The sequence below is a fragment of the Saccopteryx leptura genome, chromosome 4 (assembly GCF_036850995.1).
Source record: "Saccopteryx leptura isolate mSacLep1 chromosome 4, mSacLep1_pri_phased_curated, whole genome shotgun sequence".
In the NCBI taxonomy this organism is placed as follows: Eukaryota; Metazoa; Chordata; class Mammalia; order Chiroptera; family Emballonuridae; genus Saccopteryx; species Saccopteryx leptura.
Genome location: NC_089506.1, coordinates 220,588,039 through 220,608,672, shown reverse-complemented (window position 1 = coordinate 220,608,672; position 20,634 = coordinate 220,588,039). Strand labels below are relative to the sequence as shown.

The 20,634-nt window shown below is 49.2% G+C and overlaps 1 protein-coding gene across 6 annotated transcripts in view; it reads left to right on the top strand.

Annotated features, from left to right (window-relative positions):
* TNRC6A (trinucleotide repeat containing adaptor 6A) overlaps nt 1–20,634 on the top strand; it is a 183,172-nt gene that overhangs the window by 14,083 nt on the left and 148,455 nt on the right. For all 6 annotated transcript variants that reach the window (XR_010751205.1, XM_066383396.1, XM_066383390.1 and 3 more), the window contains exon 2: nt 10,846–10,974. Coding sequence is in view for 5 of the 6 variants with exons in the window: in XM_066383396.1 (XP_066239493.1) it covers nt 10,892–10,974 (83 nt within the window). In the remaining variant the exon portion in view is untranslated. The remainder of the gene's footprint in view (nt 1–10,845; nt 10,975–20,634) is intronic.

Below are 20,634 nucleotides of genomic sequence, written 5' to 3'. Positions count from 1 at the left end.
CACGGGGGGCGCGCGTGTCCGTGAGAGGATGCAGCAAGGGCCCGAGGGGCGGACTGGGGAAGCAGGTCAAATGGCTTTGAGGAGTGAGACCAGCTTGGGGGCAGATTCCTGATTGGCCTCTGGCAGGCTCTGTGACCCCGAGCAAGTAGCTGGCCTCATTCACGTTTGCCTATCTGTAAATTCACAGGCAACTGGGATGCTCACCTCCCACCTCCCCAGGTGATTGTGAGCTTGTGAGGGAATCCGTTTGTGATGCTGAGAATGGTCACCTAGGACCATGTAAGGCCCCGGTAAATAAACACTGTCATTGTCATACTAATCGAGGGCTAAGATGATGAAAGGATTTATCTACCATGTGAAAGAGTTCGGGCTCTATGGTTTAATTCATTGTTTCTAAAATGTGATCAATCTGTCTGTAAAACAAATGGCTCTCAAGTAGTTTGGCAGTTTTAGTGGCATAAACAATGAAAAAGAATGTGCTTAAGATTTTTTTTTTAAAGGGTTGGTTCAGTGGTAGATAGAGCATAGGCCTGGCGTGTGGAAGTCCTGGGTTCGATTCCTGGTCAGGGCACACAGGAGAGGCAACCATCTGCTTCTCCACCCCTGCTCTTCTCTCTCTCTCTCTTTCTCCCCTTCCTGCAGCCATGGCTCAAGTGGTTCAAGAAAGTTGGCCATGGATGCTGAGGATAGCTCCATGGCCTCACCTCAGGCGCTAAAATAGCTTTGGTTGCCGAGCAACAGAGCAGCCACCCCAGATGGGCAGAGCATCACTGGAAAGGGGGCTTGCTGATAGATCCCGGTTGGGGCGCATGCGGGAGCTTGCCTGCCTCCCAGACTCTCACTTAATGAAAAAAAAAAGAATTAAAAAATCTTTTTTTAAAGAAGATTTTATTTGTTGATTTTAGAAAGAGGAGAGAGAGAAACGCGGGGGCAGGGGTAAGGAGCAGAAAGCATCAACTCGTAGTTGCTTCTTATATGCGCCTTGACTGGGCGATTCGGGGGTTTCGAACCAGGGACCTCAGCATTCCGGGTAGATGCTTTATCCACTGCGCCACCACTTAAGAATTTTTGAACTCTGAATTGGAGCCGTTATCAAATACCATTATGTTCATTAATAATGGACAAATGTGCAGATGGCTCAAATCGGTCAGACTCTTTAACAAGGCGTAGTTAAAATTCGGTTGCTAAGGTAGCCTGTCTTAGCAATAACATTTGCACAGCGTCGTCTATGTGTATAGAACCTGCGTTTATTTTATGGTTACCATGATGCTGGCTTATGGCTCTGGTGCACACAGGTAGATGAAATGACTAAAAGGTGGTTTCCTGAATTGCAAACGCAATGACAAAATCAATGCTACCAACACTGCAGCTCAGAAGCATAATTAGTGAGCGGGACTTCAGGACCTGTTGGCACAAGAGCATCTGTGAATGCGATGATTTCACCAGAGCCGCTCAGAGGAAAAAAAAAAAAAAGTGTGAATGAGAAGCGTGGCCGTGAATACCGAACAGCTGGGTTTCATTGAACAAGAGCTCTATTCCCGTCCTGTCGGCATGCTTATAAAATCAGCTTCTAAGGCGGGACAAATAAAATGCTTGGAGAGAAAGCAAAGGTAGCCACCGGCCAACCTAATGAGAGCGTTGTCTGCCCGCCCACAGCACAGACACAGACAAATATGGCAGAACTATTCTGATTGTCATGAGGACGGCCCGATATTTTCACAGCCGAGCGAAACCATGGGTTGGGGACACCAGCTCCTTAACTCAGCTGTGTATGTACGAACGGGAAAGATATAGTCGATCATTTGAGTTCTATTGATCAATGAATCCGATGTTCTTTTTTTTGTGAGACCAGGTACCAGTTAGAAACGTACAGGGGGTGACGGCCGGTGGAGGACCCCGTTGCGTATCCAACAAGAATGCAGAAGCAACGGCAAGCCACGTCTTTTAAATAACAAGACTTGACTCACCTCCTGAGTCTGCAGGCCAGCTGGGAGCTCTCTCCACTTCAGCGAGGCTCTCTCAGGGGCCAGCGCTGAGATATGGAAGGGCCGGCTCCGTCATTTGTGGAGCTCGGTGCAAGATAAAACTCTGCATCCCTTACTCAGAGATTATTAACGATCAAGAATGGAGCCTCTCTTAGCGCAGGACCCTATGGGACTGCAGTGGTCACATGGCCATGAAGCCAGCCTGGGCTGTGGGTCATGCGGGCAGGCTGCTGCCCTTGGCTGGGTTCTTTCACATGTCTGGGTATTAGCGTGCCCTTGGCTGGTCTGGGATAGACCTGGCCGGGACAGCTGGGGTCATGCAGCTCTACCCCAGGGATCTTATCCTCTGGCTGGCCGGCCGGCCCACGCCTGTCCTGTGGCCCAGCACATGAGCAAGGATGAGCAAGCCCAAATAGGCAAGCACGTGTCAAGTCTCCGCTTGGGTTCCATTCATTACCATCCCATTGGGTCACAACAGGTCACGTGGCCAACTCGGGGGGGGGGGGGGAGAAGGGGATGCCACCCTGATATACGACAAAAGGCATGGGTACAAAGCAGGTGGAAGAATTGGGGCCATTTTTGCCATCTACCTCACTTGGCTACTCAAACTTAGTGGTGTGTGAGTGCTACACTGTCCACTGCTTTCCTTCCTTTGAGCCAGGGGTCTCCAAACTTTTTACACAGGGGGCCAGTTCACTGTCCCTCAGACTATTGGAGGGCTGCCAAATACAGTGGTCCTCTCACTGACCACCAATGAAAGAGGTGCCCCTTCCAGAAGTGCAGTGGGGGCTGGATAAATGGCCTCAGGGGGCCGCATTGCGGCCCGCGGGCCGTAGTTTGGGGACGCCTGCTTTGAGCAGTGCGCATCCTATGTTGATTATTGGAGAAGTAATGAAAATTGTCAGCGCCATCAAATCTCAGTAACGAAATCAGTCTTTCCTGTGTTTGTGGGGAAGTGGATGGCAGGGTGGCGGGTGCTGATACTGCTTTTCCACCCGAAAGTGGGCTCACTGTCCAAGGGGCAGGCACGTGTGTGAGCGACCAAAATGAGAGAGGAGATAAGATGTCTTCCCCCCCCCCTTTTAAACGTTTCTTTCTTGATTTTAGAGAGGGAGGGAGAGAGATAGAGAGACAGGAATATCGATCTCTTCCCCTATGTGCCCCGACCGGGGATCGAACCGGCAACCTCTGCGCTTAGGGACAATGCTCTAAACCAACCAAGCCCATCTGGCCAGGGCAAGGTGTCTTTATGACGCCGAGAATGCCATGGAAGACCAGAAACCACCCATCGGGACTTTGTGGTCATCACCAGTGTTGTTGTACAGAAATGTTATCTCTACGGTTTCCAGTGGGGTGTCGACATGCTGAGGTCAGTAGCTGGAAAAGCTTGAACCCCTCATTCCAGGCCCAACAGGACAGGTCATCACTCAGAGCCGCGGGTGAGATGTCAGGAAACGGAAACTGTGGTACATGCAAGTGACTGCAGCAGCAGCAGTGCTGACTCGCGTGCCCCTGGATCTTCTTCCTTCTCTGGAGAGCGAAACCCATGACGTCTTCGGGGGCACGTTTAAAAACCGCCCCCCGTGCCAGAGACCAGGGAGGCGTTCTTGCCAGGGCTGCGTGCTAACAGAAAACAGTGGGTATTCATTGGGGGCGGCCAACCTCCCCGCCTTTGAAAGTGGTCTTGAACAGTTTTTAGGTTTATGTCTCATCCAACTACACAAAGCCATCAGTCAGGGCCACCAAACATCTCCCACTTTATCTAATATCCTGTCATTCTTATTGAGTGCTTTTAGAGAGGAGAGAGAGAGACAGAAAGAGAAGGGGGGGGAGGAGCAGGAAGCATCAATTCCTATATGTGCCTCAACCAGACAAGCCCGGGTTTTGAACCAGCGACTTCAACATTCCAGGTCAGTGCTCTCTATTCACTGCGCCACCACAGGTCAGGCCTTAGTGCTTCCTAATTTAATAAAACAAAATAAATTGAATCCACTATACATACATATACATATATTATATATTTTAACGTTCGACTGCAAACAACAGCAGCGCTTTTGCTGATGTGATGATGTTTCCAATGATCTGACATTTGCTACGGCAACTCTCTCTACCCGAATTCAGGATCTGAGTATATTTCAACACTTCCTTTTTCTAGTAAGGCTGGTATATACTACACTATCCAAACTCTTGCTTCTTGTTATCCAGAATTCAAGTACCGAGTATATGGGAATTACACTGGATGTATCCTTCGCTACATGACCTTGAGGTACTCTGCCTCTGTCTGTTGCCTCCCCTGGAGCAATTCAAGCCATAACATACTTTTCAAGCCCTTTCCCTGGCCCAGCGTCAACGGAAATCTTATGAAACTCTAGTTCTAGATCTTCATCACCAGTGTTGTTTTCCTCACAACATGCACGTCCACATTTATTTAGGGATAGCCATACGTTTTATTAGGTCTTTTTTTTTTTAGACACTATGCTTCTAGGACGCACCACTTCTTTTCTGTGGAATTTGCGCCGTGAGAAGCCGAAATCCCCTTGCAAATGAGGTCCCAGTCCTTCAGGCACCAATTCCTGGACTCTTAAGAGATAGAGGTAACCCGGACTGCCCGCCCCCAGGTAGCTTGTATTCTAGGGGGGAGGCATTCTAGCCTTCCTGGGAGCTGAGGATCACCCAGGGCCCTGCTAGCCTCTTTCGCAGCCCCTGTGCCACTCAGCAGTGCCCCACCTTGGCGAGCTGCCCGGGTACTGTGTGTGTGTGTGGGGGCGGGGGGGGGCAGGCATCGGAGACCGCCTTCCCTCTGCCCCCCCAACCTCAGCCCCTGTTGTTACGCAGACCCTGTTCAGAAAGGCTCTGCTTTCCCAGCCAGGCCAGCCTTTGGGTGTTGAGAGCCTTCCCCAGGAAAAGGACCCATTCACTGCTTCAAAAAGTAGCCCTGGGTCTTTATCCTGGGGACTGAACCCTCCCGAAGCTGCCAGCCAGAAGGGGACCTTTGACACAGCCAGGCCACTGGTGGTCCTGTATTTAATGATTTAATGACCATGACGACTGTGCTGCCCCCCCCCCCCACCTGACCCCATTGGTCACACCCGAGACCACGCGCTGGGGGGGGGCTTCACTCTGCTCATTGGTTAAACCCGCTGGGGGCCTGGCTCAGCCCATTGGTCACGCCCAGTCCTGGGGGCGTGCCCGGCCCATTGGTTGCACCCAGGACTGTGCTAGGGGACCTGCTCAGCCCATTGGTCACACCCGTTTCCCCAGGCTCCCTCGGGAGAACTGCCCTCCCTCAGGACTGTTCAGCGTCCCGTGTCTCTATCCTGTGTTGCCCTCCTGTGTTCTCTCTTACAGGAAGTCCTCACCGTTTCTAAGTTATTGATAGGACTCTGTTGTTTTTTAGCAATTATGGATCCATTATGCAAAATTTGCATGTGTATGTACACATAAGATACACCTACATTTCTCTGTCACTTCCGTGGAATTTTGGAACAGAGGAGGAAAAGATTGAGAAAATAAAACAGAGAGACTTGGTATCAGATGGCATCTCATGGGCAACGGCCATATTTTTTGCAGCTAAATTTGGGAGTTTGTGCATAAAAGAGTGCACTTCCCGTTACTTGTGTTTTAACTAATGTTCAGTTTACTGAAGTTGTCGATGGAAATAGCTTGTTTTCTCCAAGTCTTTAATATACAACTCAAAGATCATAAAGCTGGCCTGACCTGTGGTGGCGCAGTGGATAAAACGTCTACCTGGAAATGCTGAGGTCGCCGGTTCGAAACCCTGGGCTTGCCTGGTCAAGGCACATATGGGAGTTGATGCTTCCAGCTCCTCCCCCTTCTCTCTCTCTCTCCCTCTCTCTGTCCTTTCTAAAAATGAATAAATAAATAATTTTTAAAAAATCATAAAGCTAAGCCTAGCTCTATCTTACCTGCAGTATAACTAATTTTTATTTGTTCTTATATCCATGTTAAATTGTAACTTTAACATCACTTATAAACTTGATCAATTACATTTCCTTGGCTTGGGTGTTTTTACCCACAATTACAAATTTAATTCTCTTAGGTGCTTCAAACATCTGACAAGACAGACTTATAAATGCAAGGAACAGAATTGCTAAGCACTGGAACAGTATTTACAAACCTAGTAAGTCTGGAGTTATTGACTAAGCCAGAAGTTTTTAAATGTTTAGTTTTAGTCTAAGTCAATCAACTTATCTTAAATATTGTTTTAGTGATTTATTTTTATTTTTATTTTAGCAAGAAGAGAGACAGAGACAGACAAGAAGGGAGAGAGATGAGAAGCATTAACCATAGTTGCGGCACTTGAGTTGTTCACTGATTGCTTCTCATATGTGTCTTTTTTTTCTCTCTCTCATGTGTCTTGACTGAGGGGCTCCAGCTGAGCCAGAGACCCCTTACCCAAGCCAGCGACCTTGGGTTCAAGCCAGGGACCCTGGGCTTTGAGCCAGCAACCTTGGGATCACGTTGATAATCCATGCAAGCTGGTGAGCCTGAGCTCAAGCCAGCGACCTCCGGGTTTCGAACCGAGGACCTCAGCCTCCCTGAGCGTCACTTATTCCTCATAGTCCGCCGTTTCCGTTTTAGAACTCTTCCTCTTCCTGCAGCATTTTCTTTTTGTTTCTGCCGCTGCAAGTCTTGACTTTTCACCAATACGGGGGCGCTCCTTCTTCTCATTCGTGGAACCCGCCCCGGTACCTTCTCTGTCTGCCTCCGAGCCGCATCCGCCATCGTTCCGGAGACGTTCCGTTGGGGGAAACTATTGTGCTCTTTCTGGGTTTATTTCGTACACTACTGGGACTCTGTTATTAGTTCTCAGAGTTGCTGGAGGGTTCTCTCGGGTTACACGCAGGGAGAGACCAGTTTTGTCTCGTTATTTCCAAGCGCTCGGCCTTACTTTGTCTCCACGGTGTGTTTGTTTTGCTTGCGTTTCCGGTGGGGGGGGGGGCGGGGGCGGGGAACACTGTATAAGAATGGCAGCTCACATCCTGGCTTCGTTTTTTGACTTTAAAGGTTTTCCTTCGGCGTTCTGTTGTTAAGTACGATGCTGACTGTTGATCTGAGATGCTTTTATCATCTCTTCTTTAATTCCGTACATCTTGATTGGTCCCCGTCCAAATGCATTGGACTCGGCCGTATGTAGGGCGCCGACCGCCTCGGGGAATCCGTTCCCCTGGCGCGGCGCCAAGCAGAAGCAGGGTGCAGTGGTTCGCGGAGAGGCCTGCGGTTCAGTGACAGGCTTCCGGAACGTTGATGAAAATGGGCCAAGAGTGTTCATCAGGAACGTAGCTGATGTCTTTTTAATGCTGCTGCTGCCTTTTTTTTTTTTTTTTTTTTTTTTTTTTACAGCCTTTATTAGTTAAATGGTAGGGTTATTTTTTTTTTTATTTGACAAGTTGGGATGATTTAACATAGTAATAGATTTTCATTCGTTCATTCATTCAAGAAATATTGATAGTTGAGTGCCTACTCTACGTCAGCCAGCCTTCTATTGTCATTTTAATTTTGTGATTTTTTTTTTTTATAAAATGTCGAGTTTTGTGATTTTTAAATATCAATTTTTTTTTTTACTGTACTGGAATAAATTCCACTCAGTTGTGGCGTGTTATTCTTTAACTTTGTGCTACTAAATCAATGGTTCTTATTATTAAGAATTCCAGCCTGACCTTTGGTGACTCAGTGGAACGCTGAGGTCACCAGTTCTAAACCCCGAGCTTGCCTGGTCAAGGCTCATATGGGAGTTGATGCTTCCTGCTCCTCCCCCCTCTCCTCTCTTTCAGTCATGTCTCTCTCTTCCATCTTAAAAGTGAATTTTTAAAACAATCTAAATTCAAAAGATGCGAAAGCATATAAAGCCAGCAAGTTCACAACTTCCTAATATCCCAAGGAAGAGTTCCTATTGATAGACATTTCTAGACCTCTTTCTTTTTTCAGTTTTTTTAAATTTTTTTAAAATTTATTTATTCATTTTAGAGAGGAGAGAGAGAGTGAGAGAGAGAGAGAGAGAGAAGGGGAAGGAGCAGGAAGCATCAACTCCCATATGTGCCCTGACCAGGCAAGCCCAGGGTTTTGAACTGGCGACCTAAGTGTTCCAGGTTGACACTTTACCCGCTGCGCCACCATAGGTCAGGCTCTTTTTTTCAGTTTTAATAACCCTTGAACACTCATTGGCAGGCATTTTCTGTAGGATTTTCCCATTGATGATATTCACGGTCCAGGTAACCCAGTAGGAGAGCTACACCTGACTCCACATCCGGGTGCCCCCTCCTGCTAAATGGCACTTGGGTGCCGTTCCTGAGCCATCTCCTCTGTCTGGGTGGCATGGTGTCCCCACCAGCTCCAGGCGTGCTGGGTGCCATGCAGAAGTAGCCGAGGTTCACCGGTTCCAAAGGTATTTACTGAGCCCTTATCGGGCCGTAGGGAGCTTGCGCTCTAGGCAAGGGGCAAATCCTAAAACACATCTGACGTACAGTGTGTTAGATGGTGGTGAGAGCTAGGGAGGAAAGGGTGTGGGACATGTTACGGGGAGGGGGGGGGCCGTAGCTACTGTGGGAAGGAAAGTCCCATGTGGGAAGACTGTGTGTGTGTGGGGGGGATATTGCTGAAGAGATTTCAGACAGAAATGAGAATGAATGACCTACAGCTACTTATGCAGGACCGGGGACTCTGGCAGATGTCATGTGGAACAGAGTAAGTGAGGCACAGGAGAGTGCCCTCTGGACGATTCCATGTGCAGAGAGCACAAACGTGGACATCGCTGGTCCCACTGTGACCCTCAGCCAGCGGTGCCCGCGCAGGTGAGGGAGACACAGTGGGAGAGAGGCTCCTCTTCTGTTTCTTCCTCCGGGGGCTGTGGACACACAGGTGTCCCACTGTCGAAACCCATCCAACCGCACGGGTGTAGTGTGGGCATTTTCTATGTGAGTATGAGGTGTCGACAGTTTCATTAGCATTTATTTAATTCAAGAATTGGCTCTCTCATTGGTAGATGACACGACCGTGACAGCGACCCTCTGGAAACCTGCCACTTTGGCTGGCTTGTTTCCCCAAAACCAGGCACACAGAAGGGATGTATCTGTCATGTGCGTGTGTGTCTGAATGAATGCGTGTTTAAACGGATACGTCTCTACTTAGTCTCCCTGAGACTGGTCACCTGGGGAAATGAAAGCTATAGCTATTGTTACTGTCATTCCAGGGTTTTAAAAATCATCTCTGCCCCCCCACTGCTGACATGAGAACCATGAACTTACTCGGCAGACATTCAAACACTTTTAGGATTGTGAGTCCAGACATCAAATAAAGGGAGGATCAAACATCGGTGCAATGGATTTGGTAACATGCAGGTTCTGGGTGATGTTGGGGGGACCAGCTTCACTCACCTGGAGGCAACGGATGCCAGTTTGCGGAGGGTCAGTCGATGAGAAGTAGCGGGTGAGAACCCGGGATCGGCCAAAGCTGGCAGGTCCTCAGGTCCTTTAAAACCAGGAAGTGCGTGGAGCTGATCATACTTTTTAGCGTGTCTGTGATTGTTTGTCACCAAAGATAAAAAAAATAAAATAGAGTGTGTTTACATGCTCAGAGGGGGTGGATCATAGACAAGGATCGTTTCGTTCATTTATTTCTGCCTTCACTCTTTTGGTCACTTGTGTATTCAACACCTACTTCCTAAGAGCTGTGTGTGCCAGCGACCCTGACAGAAGTCACCGAGCAGGGAATAAAGACACTAGACTCGGGATCTGCCCTCCTGCAGTTGACAACAGCCTGTCAGGGAAGAGAGACGTTGAAGGCAGGTGACAGCGACAATAATTGTCATAATTGTCGGAGAGGAGGGACGTCAAGGGGAAGAATTAGCCTGGACAAGAGGAATCTTTTCTCTCCATGAACACCAGCGACATCCCTTTCTTACAAAAGACTCACAACGGCGAGCAGTACAAACATTGACAAGAAAAGGGGTTGAGACAGCAGCGTGGGGGACGCTGAGGCAAGAGCGTGGAGGACGCTGAGGCAAGAGCGTGGAGGAGCCGCGCCCGGCGGCGGGAAGCCACGTGGAGGGGGCGCCGTGCTCGGGGAGACCTTAGGGACACTGCTCCACCGCGTCCAGCCTCAGCTCGGGGGTCTGGCCGTTGGGAAGGGAAACCCGTGACACCTGTCCATGAGATTAGAATTCTGTGGAGTCACGGCTGACATGAGGGTCCGAAAGCCAGGGTCGCAGGCCAGAACCTCACAGAGTCAGTCGCCGTGAGGAGGAAGGGGTCCTACTGGAGGGGACAGGCTCCCGTCACGTTCTCTTCCGGCCTCGGGACAGCTCTGTGTTTCTCCAGGTGAACACGAGCTGACATTGTCATTGGTTTGCATGCTGGGACTCTGTATAAAAATTATTTGTGTGACTTTCGGCTTGGGGACCTGGCTGGATTGGGGGAGGGGGGTTTGCAACAACCGAGGGGAATGGACATGAGTGGGTCCACATTCCCGTCCCGTGCTTCTTCCTGACTGTTCAGGCGCCCTGTTTCTCTCCTCACGCCCCCTCCCCTTTCCATTCTGAAGGTGGGTAATGCGATCCTGGCCAAGTGTCACTGGGGCGGTCAAAATGCCAGGCTGGCGGCTGACCGGTTCTTTATGATATTAACAAAAGCACGTTCAGACGTTCTGGGCGGTTCCCCTGCGTCCTGCTCTCTAGGGTGTCCTGAGTGGGGAAGGAAGGGGTGAGGTCAGCACCCCGGAGCTGCGTGTGAGTGGGGGTCGCATACGTGACCCTACATCACTGGCTATGTGCGTGGAGGCGGGGGGGGGGGAGGGTCACAAGTAGAGAGTAACTACTAATAGAACGCAACGCTCCGTCTCTCAGGTGCGCCGTCCGAGGCCCGGAGAGGTGATGGGATCTCCCTGAAGTCATGCAGCTCGTGGCGGAGCCAGGCCTAGAAGCCAGGTGTCCCGACTCGCCAGACACCCTGCGGCCCCAGGAGGCATGGAACAGGTAGTGTCACTCACCCGGGGGCCGTGGGTCAGTCCGCCTGGGGGCGGGGGCAGTTAAGGAGGTCGGGAGGCACGTCAGCTCCCGGTTCTGACAACTGAGTGACGTAAGGGTGACATCCGAGCTGGGGACGAGAAAGATGGCGAGCCCTTGGCAGCCGCCACCTTCTCCGGGAGGACCCCTGTCCGGCTGTGCCATGTCCCTCTTCAAACAGCTCGGTGGTGAGCCACCTTCCAGCCGTTCCGCCAGCCCGTGCTGCCGTCTCCAACGCAGTGGGCAGACTGTGTAGGGAAACCAGCGGCCACTTGCCGGGGGGGGACAGGCGGGGGTTTGGGGGGGGAGACGGGGGTCAGGAAGACCAGGAGCAGCTTTCGCAGAGAGCCAAGGGAAAGACGATGAGAACCGGCTGGCAGGTGGGGACATCACCTGGGGGAGTGGCGGGCCACATGGGAAAGGGAGACTAATGTGGCAGCTGCCGCACAGCGGGGAGAAAAAGAGGGCTCCTGCTTCCACAGATACCCACCTGCTGTTTCTCAAGGAATAGTCTAAAGACCAGCATTGATAAAACAGACACTATTTGGTTACGTGCTTTACGTAAATGTGGGTCACTGCTAACGGGTGCTGATCCCTCTGAGGGGTCTGAGCCGTAGTTTCTTCTTGTTGTAGTCAGTGAGTGCCTACCGCGCACCTACTATGTGCCAGGCACTTTGTGGGCACTAAGACTGCGTCAGGCGAACCAAACAAGCCCGTGGAACTCCACTGGGGGAAGGGATCCAGGGAAGCTAGTCTCCTGGGAAAAACAATAGAGGAGAAAGCTGGGGAGGGGGGCAAATTGCTAATTGGAGCCGTATTAATTAGCACAAAAGCCAGAAAGTAGCATATGGATAGGATGAGTTTTGCTGAGTCCCTTGCAGAGAAAGGTTTCTGAGCAGAGAGAACTGAGATGATGGAATGACCGTGGCAAAGGGCCTACCCGGATCGGTGGCCTCGATCTGGTGGCCCCTGAAAAGACCAGACTGTGGTGGTGGTGGTGGGGGGTAAACCGCATTGCAGGGGGTGCCGTAGGGAAGGGCTTGAGGCGAAGGTCGCGTGAGGAGTTCAGATCTGTAGGCGGAACAAAGAAATTGTCTGTTTAAGTGGGTCGTTGGACTCTAAAAGAGCCGGCAATCTTGTCACAATGTTTTATAGCAGTGGTCCCCAACCTTTTTTGGGCCAAGGACCGGTTTAATGTCAGAAAATATTTTCACGGACTGGCCTTTAGGGTGAGACAGATAAATGTATCACATGACTGAGACAAGCGTCAAGAGTGAGTCTTAGACGGATGTAACAGAGGGAATCTGGTCATTTTTAAAAAATGAAACATCGTTCAGACTTAAATATAAATAAAACGGAAATAATGTAAGCAATATTTATTCTTTCTCTGCGGATTGGTACCAAATGGCCCACGGACCGGTACCGGTCTGTGGCCCGGGGGTTGGGGACCACTGTTTTATAGCACAAGGGGTGTGGAGAGCAAGCCATGGAAAAATCTCTGACCACCGGAGATCCGGTACGTCAGGCAGGGATGGACAGAAAGCAGGGCTGTGGTCACTGGGTTGAAAAGTCAAAGGAACATTTTCAGCTTCCGGGAGGAATAAGTTACATCCCAAGCAATGCGTGAAGACAGGGATTCAAGTCCAGGGATTGAAGAGGGGGGAGGCCGTCAGAACCAGGGGCGGAAGAGAAGGACTGGGTTGCCGAAGCCCAGTTATAAGCTGGACCCTTAACCAAACCTGAAATCGTAGCCGGAGGGACTGAGCTCCTGAACCTTTCACTCGTCCTGGATTAAGATCACAATCTGTTCTGTGGACCGGACCCGAGCCACATGACCTGGTCTATAGAGAAAGCAGACTGAGGGGACAGGAAATGGGCGGAGCCCTGCCCCATTCCTCCTCCGCGGAGCCACCGCCCTCCCCCACGCAGGATGTCATCCTGCGCCTCCTGATGTCAGCAGGAATCCCCACTAGGACCTTCATGGTGGCCCTGACACTGATGGTTCCAGAAAGTCCTCCTCTTGATTTAAACCAGGCGTTCACTCCAGAGCCCAGAGGATGGTTTTTCTTAGCAGAACGGCTGGTTGGGACAGGCGTGGGGTCCTCACCTGCCTCTCACCTCATCTCGATGGGCTTCCTCCCATCTCTCACCCCGGCCACCACTCCTCAGTGGAGCTCATGCTTCACTCCACTCTCCACCCCATTTCCACCTTTCTACCTCCCACCCGGCTTTCCTGTTCCCTATCAGGAGGCTTACCTAACCCTTCAGACTGGGTGCTTGACGCCATCTTTGTCCGGTCTAGCATCTTCCTCTGGCTCCACTTCACGTGGACATCCTGTTTGCTTCTGACCCCTTGCACAAGCCAGCCACCTTGGGCACAAGCCGCTGAGCCTTGCTCAAACCCTCAAACCTGTTGAGCATCACCACCCCCATTAGTAACAGCAGCACTGTGCGGGGAATTCAGAAGTCTGGTCCACGCTGCCACTGCCACGACGTTGAGTTGCACTCCCAGCCAAACCTTCTGTCTCTGCACCACCTACCCCATAATAATCCCAGCCCCAGGAGGGGTCCTCTGGATGCCCAGGCTCAGGGCTGCCTGCTTGGATCTGGCTGTGTCAGCTTCCACAGCGGAAGCTGGGAGAGGGGGCGAGCCCCTGAAATTGCCCCCTCTGTCAGACCTAATCACCTGGGGCGGTTCTCCCCAAGGGAGATCTGGACCAAGAAGAAGGGATGGGTTCAATAGCATAATAATGTATGCCGCCTACGTAATTTAAAATCTTCTAGTAACCATATTTTAAAAGGTAGGAACAGGGGAAATTAATTTTAATGTATTTTATCGAACCCGCTCTTTCTAAAAAAATTTTTGTGTGTGTATGACAGGACAGAGAGAGACAGAAAGAGGGACAGATAGGGACAGTCAGGAAGGGAGAGAGAAGAGAAGCATCAATTCTTCGTTGTGGCATCTTAGTTGTTCATTGATTGCTTTCTCATATGTGCCTTGACCAGAGGCTACAGCAGAGCCAGTGTCCCCTTACTCAAGCCAGCCACCTTGAGCTCAAGCTGGTGAGCCTTGCTCAAACCCTCAAACCTGTTGAGCCCGCATTCAAGCTGGCGACCTCGGGGTTTCGAACCTGGGTCCTCCACGTCCCAGTCCAATGCTCTATCCACTGCGCCACCACCTGGTCAGGCTATTTCTAAAATTTCTTCACCTCAACATGTCAACTCATAAACATTATTCATGAGCCCTGTTCCCGTTCGTTGTTGTTGGTTTAAGAGTCTGAAGTCCAGGGTGTGTTTCAAAGCACAGCACAGCTCAATCCGGACACTACATTTTCCAGTGAAAGAGATCTATGTGTATTTATGTTTACAGCTGAAAAAGTGGAATTGCAGACTCACATTGTTCCAAGCACACTTTAAAGTTTTCCAATTACTGAATCAAGTACCAAAAAAAAATCACTTTCCACATTGAGAAAGCAAATTCATCTTTCTTAGGAGAATAGTTTGAAGCAAAAGCGAATCACTTTCAAAACCGTGCCCGCCATGTTCACGGGGTCTGTCAGCTCAGTGTTATTAACATGGAATGTGTGGGGGTTGGATACACTGAAAAATAACTCAAGTTTATCAATATCAACAATATCGTTCTTCACATTTTTCTTGCCGGCTTCACAGATAATTTACATAATGCTGGTATGACTATCCAAAATATTGTGCATCTTGACTTAGAAAATGTATAAAATCATTCCTTTATTTTATTTTTTGTGACAGAGACAGACAGACAGAGACAGGGACAGAAAGACAGGAAGGGAGATGAGAAGCATCAATTCTTTGTTGCGGCACCTTAGTTGTTCATTGATTGCTTTTTCATATGTGCCTTGACCGGGGGAGCCTCCAGCAGAGTCAGTGACCCCTTGCTCAAGCCAGCGACCTTGGGCTCAAGCCAGCGACCTTGGGGTCATGTCTAGGATCCCACACTCAAGCCAGCAACCCAGTGCTCAAGCTGGTAGGCATGTGCTCAAGCCAGATGAGCTTGTGCTCAAACCGGCGACCTCTGGGATTCAAACCTGGGTCCTCGGCATCCCAGTCCAATGCTCTATTCACTGCGTCACCGCCTGGTCAGACTGTAGAATCATTCTTATTAAATTGTGTTAGGAAAAGTTTTGATTTCAATGGAAATTCTTATGCCCTTGTAGTTTGGTGACAAGGACGCCCTTTCTTTCCTTAGAGCTTCAGATGATCTCACTCCTGCACCACGTGATATCAATGAGAAAACAGCAATCACACCACCATGTTTGATCTTTGATCATTATCAAAACTGGGGTAAAAATTCCTTTAATTTCAAGAAAATCTTAAATCAGAATTGAGAGTAGTGGAGATCTTTGTCAGATTCTCCCATGATGCAACCAGTGCACCTAGATGAAGATGCCCCCTGTTCTGTCCTGTGCACTGGGGTCCGCACCCAGCATCTGAACATGTGCACCGAACGGCTTTAATTAACAACTGTGTCCACCACACTTTCCAGAGCGTCTGCTTCTGAAAATGAGCCTGGGCACCTTCAGTACGTATCATTCAGTGGGATGTGAGGCACCAAGGGAAACATTAGTCTCTGGTTTTGAAATCTCCGTAAATCCAGATTTTTGACTGACCACAGCTGGAGCACCGTCTGGCACGAAAGAAACTAGTATTGTTGTTATATCCAACTGAAATTCTTGTCAGATGCAAAAAAAAAAAAAAAAAAATCTCTGCCACCATTTACCATTTGCTTTCTTAAAACCATGTATTGGCAGTGTCCCTTCATAATTTTAGAAGACCTTTGAGACTGTACCCAAAGTATTGATTGGGCAGCATCACATGATCATGACTCAGCTAAAATTTGCTATTTTTTTTTTCAAAAGTTGAGTTGCCTTTGGCAAGTGTTTTTTTTTTTTTAATCTGTAGGCAATGAGTGACATCACTGAAGATTGTTTACTCTTTCTAAACCATCTTTTCAGCCTTTTTCTCCTAATTTTCTAAAGATTTTTCACAACCAGAAATAATTTCTTTTACCATTTTTTTCCATTACAAATTTTGTGCGAGCAGGTGTGTACACGAATCCGAGTCATTGTATAACCGGACAAAATTGCCATCTCTGATCTGTTCACACCTATCTTAAAATTTTTTTGGTTCAACATTTTAGTCTGGTTTCAGACAACTCTTTCATAGGTTTTTCTTCCTTTTTTTTTCTAAAATAGACATAACGTCACATGCATCCTCCTGACCGTTTTTCGGCGCACAGTTCTGTGGCCTTAAGCACATTCACATTGCTGCGCAGTCATACCCACCATCCATCCACCTCCAGAACTTTTTTTTTTTTTGTATTTTTCCGAAGCTGGAAACGGGGAGAGACAGTCAGACAGACTCCCGCATGCGCCCGACCGGGATCCACCTGGCACGCCCACCAGGGGGCGACGCTCTGCCCACCAGGGGGTGATGCTCTGCCCCTCCGGGGCGTCGCTCTGTCGCAACCAGAGCCACTCTAGCGCCTGGGGCAGAGGCCAAGGAGCCATCCCCAGCGCCCGGGCCACCTTTGCTCCAATGGAGCCTCGGCAGCGGGAGAGGAAGAGAGAGACAGAGAGGAAGGAAAAGAGGAAGGGTGGAGAAGCAGATGGGCGCTTCTCCTGTGTGCCCTGGCCGGGAATCGAACCCGGGACTCCTGCACGCCAGGCCGATGCTCTACCGCTGAGCCAACCGGCCAGGGCCCAGAACTTTTTTTTTTTTATCTTCTGCAATAGAAACTCTGTCTCCTTTAAACACAATCTCCCCATCCCCTTCCACCCCATCCTCGTTAATCCCCGTTCTACCCTCTGTCTCAGGAATCTTGACTATTCTGGGAAGCTCACAGAAGTGGAGTCATACAATAGTCCTTCTCTGGTGACTGGTTTCTGTCACTTACAATAACGTCTTTCTAGAGTTTCTCCGCGTGGTGGCCTGCATTGGGATTCCCTTCCTGTGTCAGGCTGGACGGTATTCCACCCTGTGTCCAGCCCGTGTTTTGTTTACCCGGTCGTTCATCGGTGGGCACTCGAGTTGCTTTCAGCGTCTGGCGACTGCGAACTGTGCCGTGAAGAACTGACGTGTGCCGATACTTGTTCAGATCCTTGCTTTCGCGTCTCCCGAGTGTGTCTACCAAGAAGTAAAATTATTGGGTCATCTGATGTTTCTATGGGTTTCGTTTTTTGAGGCATGGCCATACTGTTTCTCGTAGTGATTATACCATTTTAGAGTCCCACCAGCAATGAACAAAAGCATCAGTTTTGTCCTTTACCAAAACTTGTTCCTTTCTGTTTTTTGTTTCATTTTGTTTGCTTTGTTTTTGCGGGAAGGGGGATAGTACCCATCCTAATAGATGTGAAGCAAGTATCTCATTGTGGTTTGTTTGGGGTTTTTGGTTTTTTTTTATATTTTTCTGAAGTTGGAAACGGGGAGGCAGTCAGACAGACTCCCGCATGCGCCCGACCGGGATCCACCTGGCATGCCCACCAGGGGGCGATGCTCTGCCCATCTGGGGCATCGCTCTGTTGCAACCAGAGCCATTCTAGCGCCCGAGGTGGAGGCCATGGAGCCGTCCTCAGCACCCAGGCCAACTTTGCTCCAATGGAGCCTCGGCTGTGGGAGGGTAAGAGAGAGACAGAGAGGAAGGAGAGGGGAGGGGTGGAGAAGCAGATGGGTGCTTCTCCTGTGTGCCCTGGCCGGGAATTGAACCCGGGACTCCTGCACGCCAGGCCGATGCTCTACCACTGAGCCAACTGGCCAGGGCTCATTGTGGTTTTGATTTGCATCTCCCTAATGACGAGTGATATTGGGCATCTTTTCCTGTGTTGTACCAGTTCTCTTTTAAATGTTGAGAAAAAAACTCAAATTCACGATGTATTTGCTGAACATATCTTACTATTTCCACTTTATTTTTTTAGTGTTTGTTTCACAACAAACACAGCATGTCCTCATGAAATCTATGATGTCTCTTCCTTCTGGTCCCCGTTTTCTGTACTGTCCCGGTCATTGCACTGGCTTCTGCATCTCCACTTGATGCTGCGGCCGTTGTAGAGCTCCGTTTTCAACGTAAACTCTTGTTTCCCCATAGAAAACTAATAGAATTACACGATAATTAAATTAAGATGTATTTTGATTTAATTGCCAGTTGTAATTTATCAAGTTATCATGCAACACTTACTGTCTGCATAAAATATTTAAGTAAACACATTACGTTCTTAGATCAGTGTGCCAAAAAAAAAAAAAAAGCAGCATTCAAACTGAATCAGTCTGTTGAGACCAATTAGATTGGTGATGTGTTCTCACAGAACCTTAGAAACATGCACATGTGGGCAACTTATAACAAGGCACATGCCACGTGCACCCAGCATGTGCCCCACGATATAACGATACTATTGTATGCAAGGCAATTATCAGAGTGTAATTATTTGTTTGTCCTAGAAAAATAAAATTGAGTTTAACAGGAAAAAACGTCTTGTACTGATTCAATGTTGCATTTTTTTTAAGTGACAGGAGGGGAGATAGAGAGACAGACTCTTGCATGCGCTCTGAGCAGGATCCACCCGGCAGCCTCGTCTGGGGCCGATGCTCAAATCAACCCAGCTCTCCTCAGTGCCTGGGGCTAATGCTTGAGTGAATCTAGCCACTGGCTGTGAGAAGGGAAGGGGGGGGTGGAGAAGGAGAGGATGAGAAGCAGATAGTTGCTTCCCATGTGTGCCCTGACCGGGGATCGAACCTGGGACTTCCGCATTCCAGGCCAACACTCTACTCACTGAGCCAACCGTCCAGGGGCAATTTTGAAATTTCAATCATTAAATAAAGCTAAAAATTTAGTTCTTCGCTCCCATTAGCCACATTTCAAGTGCTCAGTGGCGACACGTGGCTAGTGGCTGCTGTGCTGGGTAACTTAGTTCTAGAAACAATGAAACAACAGCAATCCACTGAGCAGCCCCACAGCTTGGTTTCTCCCCTAAAGGACCTCGCCGTAAGTGCATACGAAGCCCGTGGCTGGGTGTCCTCAGGACATTGTTTCCAATGGCCAGCAACCAGAACAGCCCCTCATATCCATCTGTTGAGTTATGGCCCCAAAATTGTGGTGTATCTAGTCTAAAGAATTTCATGCTACAGTTTAAAACAGATATAGTTGATCTTGGAACAAGATGGATTTGACCTGGGCGGGTCCACTTAGGTATGAATGATTTTCAATAAACACTGTTAATTGTTTTTTTGACAGAGAGACAAAGAGAGCAACAGATAGGGATAGACAGAAAGGAAGGGAGAGAGATGAAAAGCTGATGGATAGACAGACAGATAGATAGATTGACAGACAGGAGAGACAGGTGTACACCAGAGAGGTTGCCTCTGTGCCTCTCTGGGGGGGAGACAGAAAACTTAGGCTAACTTGGCTTTAATAGGAACAATGCATTCCTGTATTACTCACATAATTAAAGTTAATTTGGAGACAAGAATTTAAGAGAGAGGAAGTCTTGACAGAAGTGGGAAGAGGAACAAAGACACCCATTAAATATAATTAACTGCCATGCAGATGATAAGGTGTCTAAATACGTGTTAACACGTGGTGATAATATTTAACACACATGTCGAAAGTAATTATTCAAAAAGAAGATACACAAAGTATCTAGCGGCTTTTTCCTATAAGCCAAGAATGGAAGAAAATGCCAAACAGTGCTCAGCACCGAGCTCTGAGGTTTGCCGGCCCCGGTGGTGGCGACCCACCCCGGCGGCTACTGCGTTAGAAGCGTCCGGGCCGCGGTCCCGACCAGCATCCAACCCACAGTCCCGCTGTTGTCCAGCCCACCAGTGGTTATTGTGGTTCCTGTTTCTGTACCCACGGTCCTTGTCCTCTGCTCTCTTTGTTTCTTATGTGTAGATGTTGGTGAAGTGGTAATTAGGATCCAAACAGGTGGAGACAGGAACAGATGGCATAACTTTCCTCAGGGAAAAGGAGGGGGGGATCAAAAGGTTTGGGGTCCTCAGTGTGCCCTTCCACCCCCTCAGAGAGACCCCAACTCGGCTTCTCGGCAGCCCGGTGCGAGGGTCCTGCCTCCCCGCAGCACTGTGGGGCCCGCGGGGCACAGAGCAGTCCACGTACCATCATCCTAAAGCCCTTCAGCCCGCTTGACGTTGAGTGGATACATCAGTCACGGAAAACAATGACGCGAGCTGGGCCGCTGAGCAGCGTCTTGAGCTTCTGTATTCAAGCGCCTGACATCAGAGCTTCTTGGGAGCACTGGCTTGCAGCCGTTTTCCAAACGGAGCTTGCATTCCTCTCCTCTAAGATCACCGCCCTTCCCTAGTGCAGGATTCTGGAAACTCTGAACTGTCTGAGTGGGGGGTGGGTGGGGGTGAGGCGGGTGTCCATTGCATAAACTGCAATGAACAAGCCTATCAAGAGCAGAACCATCACCCTAAGAAGGTGGCATGATTCCTCATGGGAATGACAAGAGGCAAAAATAAACACAAGAGCGTCAACTTCATAAAGTAGGAAAACATGACGTAGATGATAAGGCCTAAGATAACTGAAACTAAAGGTAGTAGCCAATCTTACCTTTAAAGAGCCCTTTAGGTTAAAAAAAACAAAAA